Source organism: Fistularia commersonii, chromosome 27, assembly GCF_037954325.1.
Source record: "Fistularia commersonii isolate RoL2024-O1a breed Wild chromosome 27, RoL_Fcom_v1.0, whole genome shotgun sequence".
In the NCBI taxonomy this organism is placed as follows: Eukaryota; Metazoa; Chordata; class Actinopteri; order Syngnathiformes; family Fistulariidae; genus Fistularia; species Fistularia commersonii.
Window position 1 is genome coordinate 12,872,501 of NC_141310.1, and position 7,500 is coordinate 12,880,000.

A 7,500-nucleotide genomic window follows, 5' to 3' on the forward strand; every position below is an offset into this window, starting at 1 on the left:
GCACTGCTAGTTATCCGTGTGGTCATTATGGGATGTCCGGGTTCGAGTGTAGTTGACGGCTACGCCGCACGGCTCCATCACCACTTCCCGTTAAAGTTGTGTGTAGGTGTGTATGTGTGTGTGTGTGTGCGATGAAGCTAGCGTGGGCTAGCTTTTCCCAAAGAAGGGGAAGAGCTAGCCCCCCCGGAGCTCAATATGGAAACGATGTGCTCGCGTAATCACGTGACCGGCGGCGCCGTGTCCCCGAGCTCAGCCAATAACGGAGGGGCTGCTCCTCGGCGCCGGCGGAAGCTAATTACATCTCGGCTTTATTAGCGCCTGGTATGTTTTGCATTTCATATCTCCACCTTCCACGGCTCTGCTGTCAGACCCGTCTCCCGCCTGCAACGCCAAACACCCCCCAGACATCACAACGTCCAGGAAGAAGAGCGGCGCTAAAGCTAATGGCCGCCGCCATGATGACCCCGAGCCGCTTCCTAACGGCCCGGCCGTGATTTATTTAAAACCCAGAAACCGCGCGGCGTTCATTTAGCGCCATAGCGCGGTGAATTCCACCACGCCGGCGCTCTTGCAGTAATACTCATAATGAGAATATTTTGCATCATTTATTTATTTTCTCCGCAGCAGTGTTTCCATATTCCTGCGGCGGTCCGCTAGCTCCAACGCCACTGTTGACGTTCGGTGGCTCCTCAAAACCAGAAACAGGAAGTGATCATTTACCGTTACTCCCCCGGTTTTGTTCCTTTTTTTTTTTTAAGCTAACTTGAAGCGTCGGTGGTCATGTAACGCTTTCGTTAAAAACATCGGCGTCTCGTTTGGAAATAACTAGCCGAAACCCTGCACCTCCCAGATGTCAGACCGCAACAAACAAACTGTCCTGTTGTGCGGCGGCGGCGGCGGCGGCGGCGGCGGCGGCGGTGGGCGAGGGGGCGGAGCGTCAAAGAAATTTGGATCTCAAAAGCTGCCTGATTGCAATTTCCAGACAAACCAATAACATCTGGCCGCTCTGGAGTCCAAAGGCTAGCAGATGTCAACTGGACGTCCGGTGCAGCTGGACGTCGCGGGCGACGACGTGGCGTCCTCGGCGCTGCAAAACGCTTAGCGATCCAGACGTCTCTTTTTGGTTTTTTTTTGTTTTTTCGGGGCCGAGAAACACAGCAAAGTCCAACCGTGGGTTGAAGTCCCACAGGAGGCTTCTCTGTGTGGAGGCTCCATGTTCTCCAGGGGTCTGCGTCGGGTTCCTCAGGGTTCCTCACAGTCCAAACGCATGCAGGAGGTTCACTATGGGGGAATTATTGGATGTGTGGATATATACTGCTCAAAAAAATAAAGGGAACACTTGAACAACACAATGTAACTCCAAGTCAATCCCACTTGTGTGAAATCATAGTGTCCACTCAGGAAGCAACACAGATTCATTTGGACTTGTTTTAAGGACATTACATCAAAGTTGGATCAGCCTGGAGTTTGTTTTTACACTTTAATTTTGAGTGTGATTCCTAATCCAGACCTCCATGGGTTGATACAATTGATTTCCATTGATCATTTTGGTGTGATTTTGTTGTCAGCACATTCAACTGTGTAAAGAGCAAAGTATTTCATAAGAATATTTCATTCATTTAGATCTAGGATGTGTTTTTTAAGTGTTCCCTTTATTTTTTTGAGCAGTGTATAATGTGTGAATGGTTGTGATTCTGGATGCCGTTCCAATGAGTGAGTGAGTGAATGAATGAATGAATGAGTTAATGGTTTTCTGACATTAAAACGACTGAATGGTTTTATGATACGTAAATGAATGAATGAATGTTTTGTTGGTCTTTTTATGAGATGTGAAGATGGTGAATGTTGTCATTTTATGACATGTCAATAAATGAATGAATGAATGAGTGAGTGAACGGTTGTAATTCTATATGACGTTCCAGTGAGTGAATGAATGAATGAGTTAATGGTTGTCTGACATTAAAACGACTGAATGGTTTTATGATACGTAAATGAATGAATGAATGAATGTTTTTTGTCTTTTTATCAGATGTGAACGAGAGGGTGAATGTTGGCATTTCATAACATGAATAAATGAATGAGTGAGTGAACGGTTGTAATTCTATATGACGCTCCAGTGAGTGAGTGAATGTCTCCACATGAAATTCTAATAATTGAATAAATGAAAGTGAAAGTTGTAATTCTATATTATGTTTGAATGAATGAGTGAGTGAATGGTTGTAATTCTACATGATATGGCAGTGAATGAATGGTTGTATGTGTCTATCCAGTACTAATGAATGAATGAGTGAATTGTTTTGTCTATTTGTTTTAACCAATGAATGAATGAGGTCGTGAATTGTACAGCCCAATATGACATACAAATAATTTTATGTTACATGAATGAGTGTTTTTTTTTTTTTTTTTGTCTGTCTAGGATAACATGTGTCCCTACATGTCAATGAATAAATGAATGAGGGAGTGAATGTTTTTGTCTCTGAATGATCGCATGTCTTTCCTTCAAGTGTGAATGAATGGGTGAATAACTTCATATCCACATGATGTATGAATGACAGGGTGAATGGTTGCATATCTGGAAATGACGTGTGAATAAAAGGGTGAATTTCTGTACATCTGTTTGAATGAAAGGGTGAATGTTTGTACGTCTATATGATGAATCCATGCTGAGCCCCGCCTCCCTGGGTTAGGCTCCGCCCCCCGGGTGACCCTCCCACCCAGGACGATGCACAGATGAATTACCCGCCTCACATTTCTTTGACAAGAAAAGCTCATTTCCCCCAAATCGCCTTCATCGCAATCGTTGTGATTCCCTCCTGCAGTACCCTCGCCCACCACTAGGGGCGCCATTGCCCTCCACCCTGGTTTTAAGCAGCGGGAGCCGATTCTGTTTTTGTGTCGGGAGCGAAGGCGAGCCCCGAGGCCTGCTTCTCTTTTCGAGCGGGTCAGGTTATCCATGACGTGACGAGGGGAGGATGGAGGGAGGGGGGTGGTGATTGTCCCCGGGGTCATAATCCCACGTATCTGCGCTCGTATTGTTGCGCACATTCCCTCCGTCAAGGCGTAATTAGAGCGGAGGGAGGGTGGGGGTGGCGACTCTAATCGTCTTTGTCAACCTCCCGCCTCGGTGTCAGGTTCCATATCGGGGCCGCCGCCATTGAAAGGGGGGGCGGAGGGAGGCTGGCGGAGGGTCCGCGCCCACACTCGCCATGGCGGCGTGGAGCTCGGAGGAGGGTTCGGCTCCGGGTGTGTGTTCCGCCGCTCTTTTGTTCGTCCCGACAAAGAAAGCCGGAGAAGCCGCCGCCGCCGCCGTGGGGCCCCCGAGGGCCGCGGCTGTGAGCGCCGACACGTCAGCGCTCGGTGCGGCGGCGGGCCAGAATCGCACTCATAGCTTGGCAGGCGGCGTGATTGTGGAGGAATCTGACTGGGCGAAGGTCCCGTGCACGCAGAGCCCAACCCCCCCCCCATGCCGATGGATGTTTGGACGCCGGCATCTCAGGGCGGCGTCCGCCTCCGAGGGGAAAAATAACTGCGTTGGAGGAAAACACGCCAACGTGGACGGTTGGAGTCGGATTGTCTCTCGAATAGTCCCCATCACTAGGGACAGATCGCCATGGCAACCGATCCCCCCCACCCACCCACCCACATCACCACCTGTAACCAAAACAGAGATGTTAGCTCCGCCTCGCCTTGGGTTCTAAAGATGCCCCCGGTGGCCAAACCCTAGTATTGCACCTAAAAAAACAAAAACAAACTGAGGGCGATGAGCGACCGAATCGTTCATTTCGAGTTGGAACTCATGAAACGACTCAGTATGATTCAGTTGCTCCGGTGACATTTTGGAAGAGGTGAACCCGACTTTCATCCAATCAGGTGCCGGCTCAGGACTCTGTTTGTTCTTTCCGATTTTCTTTTTAGCCTAATTTATCAAGTTTTTGCACTTTTTGAACCAATGTCAACCTCAGTCCTTGACTTGAAATGTGTCCTCCTCCTCCTCCTCCTCCTCCTCCTCCTTCTTCTTCTTCTCCCCCTCTTCCCAGGGATGACGATGACATCAACGACGTGGCCTCCATGGCCGGGGTGAACCTGAACGAGGAGAGCGCCAGGATCCTCGCCACCAACTCGGAGCTGGTCGGAACGCAGATCCGCTCCTGCAAGGACGAGGCCTTCCTGCACCCGGGGCTCCTGCACCGGAGAATCCTGGAAACAGGTGAGATTCCTGACGGGTTCCCCCTGGAGATCCTTCTGCGTCGATGCCCCTCCTCCGTGAGAAATAGTCCCTGAAGCCTTTTTGGGGGGTGGCAGCGACAAGGCGATGTAAAAAACGAAAAAAAAAAGTACAACTGTCACTCGATGAAATGGTGGCCCCTCCTCTGTCGGCGACCCAGGGGTCTCCTGGACTGGAGAATCCTGCAAACAATTGAGATTCCCGTCCGGAGTCCAGTGTACGTCTGTTTGCGGCACCGCTGTGCCTTTTTTTGGAGGTGCCAAAAAAAAGTACTGCCAGAGTTTTCAAAATATCAGCTGTCGCTGCGGCAACAGGGCAGATGAAATGGTGGCATTGGCGCCCCCCAAGGGTCCCCTACACCGGAGACTCCTAGAAACTGGTGATATTCCTGTCCTAGTCCCCGAAGGACGGAACTCCAAGGGCACGGTCGAATCTACGACTGTTTACCGTCGACTCACCGCTACACCTTTTTTTGGGGGGGTGCCAAAAATAAGTCGAATCGCCACTCCAGAGGTTTCAAAATCAATAGTCCCTGAAGGACGGAACTCCAAGTGCATGATCGAGTCCACGACTATTTACCGACGACTCACCGCTGCGCCTTTTTTTGGGGGTGCCAAAAATAAGTCGAATCGCCACTCCAGAGTTTTCAAAATCAATAGACCCAAAAGGACGGTACTCCCAAGGGCACGATCAAATGCACGACTATTTGCCGAAGACTCACCGCTGCGCCTTTTTTTTGGGGGTGCCAAAAAAAAGGCGAACCACCACTCCAGAGGTTTCAAAATCAATAGTACCTGACGGACGGAACTCCAAGTGCACTATCGAGTCTACGACCGTTTGCCGATGACTCACTGCTGCGCCTTATTTTGGGGGAGCCAAAAGTAAGTCGAACCGCCACTCCGGAGTTCTCAAAATCACAGCTGTCTCCGTGGCGACGGCGCCGATTAAACAGTGCCACTGGCGCCCCCCAGGGATCTCTTACACCAGAGAATCTTAGAAACTGGTGATATTCCCGCCCTGGTCCCCGAAGGACAGAACTCCAAGTGCACGGTCGAGTCTACGACTGTTTGCTGACGACTCACCGCTGCGCCTTTTTTTTGGGGGTGCCAAAAAAAGGACAACTGCCACTCCAAGAGTTTTCAAAATCAATAGTCCCTGAAGGACGGAACTCCAAGTGCACGTTCGAATCTACGAGTGCCGACGACTCACTGCTGCGCCTTTTTTTGGGGGTGCCAAAAAAAAGTTGGACTGCCACTCCAGAGTTTTTAAAATCAATAGTCCCTGAAGGACGGAACTCCTAGTGCACTATCGAATCTACGACTGTTTCCCGACGACTCACCGCAGTGCCTTTTTTTGGGGGTGCCAAAAAAAGGACAACCGCCGCTCCAGAGTTTTCAAAATCAATAGTCCCGAAAGAAAGGAACTCCAACTACACGATCGAGTCTACGACTCTTTGCCGACGACTCACCGCTGCGCCTTTTTTTGGGGGTGCCAAAAAAAAAGTCAAAATGCCACTCCAGAGGTTTCAAAATCAATAGTCCTTGAAGGACGCAACTCCTCGTGCATGAATCGAATCCACGACTGTTTCCCGACGACTCACCGCAGGGCCTTTTTTTGGGGGTGCCAAAAAAAAGTCGAACCGCCACTCCAGAGTTTTCAAAATCACAGCCGTCTCTGCAGCAGCGGCGGTGAAACGGCGGCCCCCCTCTGTTGGCGGCGTCGATGCCACGCGGGGTCGGCGTGATCCCGGCTCCCCCTTCTCATCGGCCTCTCGGTTCCAATCCGACGCCCCCAACAATCCCGTCACCTCCTTTAATGAATTCTTCAGCGTCCGTCTGAAGTCGCTGGACCGCCGGCACCGCCATGAATACTTGATGGGTTTTGTCTTTCCGAGGCCGCCTGTCAGTTTGTCCCGCGGAGTTGCGAGGGGGACGAAGCTCGCCGCTCAGATGTCTCCTTTTGTAGCGGATCCTGACAAGCCCCGCTAGCACGCCGCCCTCGCTCGTGCTAATCGATAACGCCGGACAAAAAAAAAAAAACAAACACAAAACAAAATGGCGCCTAGCGTCCCGTGATCAAACGGCGCACGACGTACTTCCACGTGACACAGTTTAAGAGGAGGTTTGGGGGTAGTGGTGGTGGGGCTTCTAGCGCCCTCATCTTGTTTTCATCTCAATTAAAATATCTTCAGAGGAGCTCGCAGGCCCGCGGGTCACGGTTGGCTACGCCGGCTCTTCGGCGCGGTTGTTATCCCGCCGCCCAGGGGGCTAAAGGGGGGGGGGGGGGGTCGGGGGTGGAAGGGGGTGGTTGAGTACGTGTTTGGTGGTGGGGGGGGTTGTTTTAAAAATATACATCTGTCCCCGGGGGTGGAGCGAGCAGCGTGGCGCCGGGGCAGGAGGCGAGGGCGCCCCCCGCTGGGGAAGTGGCACTCGGGCAGCGCCGCTGTGTCAGTGATGGGCCGGGTGGCGCTCCCAGCTGACAGCCGTCCGAGGGCGGCGCGGCGGGGCCTGCCAGCTCCGCTCAATCACCGCCGCCGCAAACCGGAGCCCACTTCCTGTTCAGAACAACCCCCTCTTACCCAAGACCTTCCCCCGCCATCTGGTCGCTCCCAGAAGAGGAAACCTTAAAAAAATAACCATCACCGGATGATTCAAAATACTACTTTCCATACTTTGCACGGTACTTCAAATCCGCTACGGTTGTGTGTTTAAATTAGGATCACGGGAGATTTTCTGGTGTAAAGTACTCGGATTACTTGTTATTTTAAAGTATTTGTACTCTACAATTCGAATCTTGAGCAAATCTTAGCGTAATCCTTATTTCCCACCCTGAATTCCGGACTTTGAACGCAACACCTGGTTCTTCCAAGCCTCGAACCCCGATCAAACCAAGCGCCCACCTGACTAAAAAGATAAAAAATAAAATAAAAATAAAAAAGTTTAGCCCCCCCCCCCAGCTCCCCGCGGCCATCTTGAATCCGGCTTTGGCGGGAAAATGAGCGCCATGTTTCTCCCGACGACTAAAGAGCGATGTTTTTCAACGCCGGGCGTAATGATCTCGGCGCCAGTCGAGGAACGAGTGTGTGTGTGTGTGTGTGTGTGTGTGTGTGTTTGCGCTAGGAGAAACGCGGCCCCCTTCCCCGCTCCCTTAAACTTTCTTTTAAATATTAATGTCCCGGGAAAAGATCTTGTTTTTTCTGTTGTTTTTTTTTTCTTTTCCGAAGCCGAGGCCCATTAGTGTTCCCTCTCCTGTTCCCTTTGACCTCCCGACCTCGC

The 7,500-nt window shown here is 51.1% G+C and overlaps 1 protein-coding gene across 1 annotated transcript in view; it reads left to right on the plus strand.

Annotated features, from left to right (window-relative positions):
* Positions 1-7,500, plus strand: part of LOC147218069 (transcription initiation factor TFIID subunit 4) — a 91,062-nt gene that overhangs the window by 34,355 nt on the left and 49,207 nt on the right. The window contains exon 10 of the mRNA XM_086174937.1: positions 4,038-4,207. Within this exon, the coding sequence (XP_086031063.1) occupies positions 4,038-4,207 (170 nt within the window). The remainder of the gene's footprint in view (positions 1-4,037; positions 4,208-7,500) is intronic.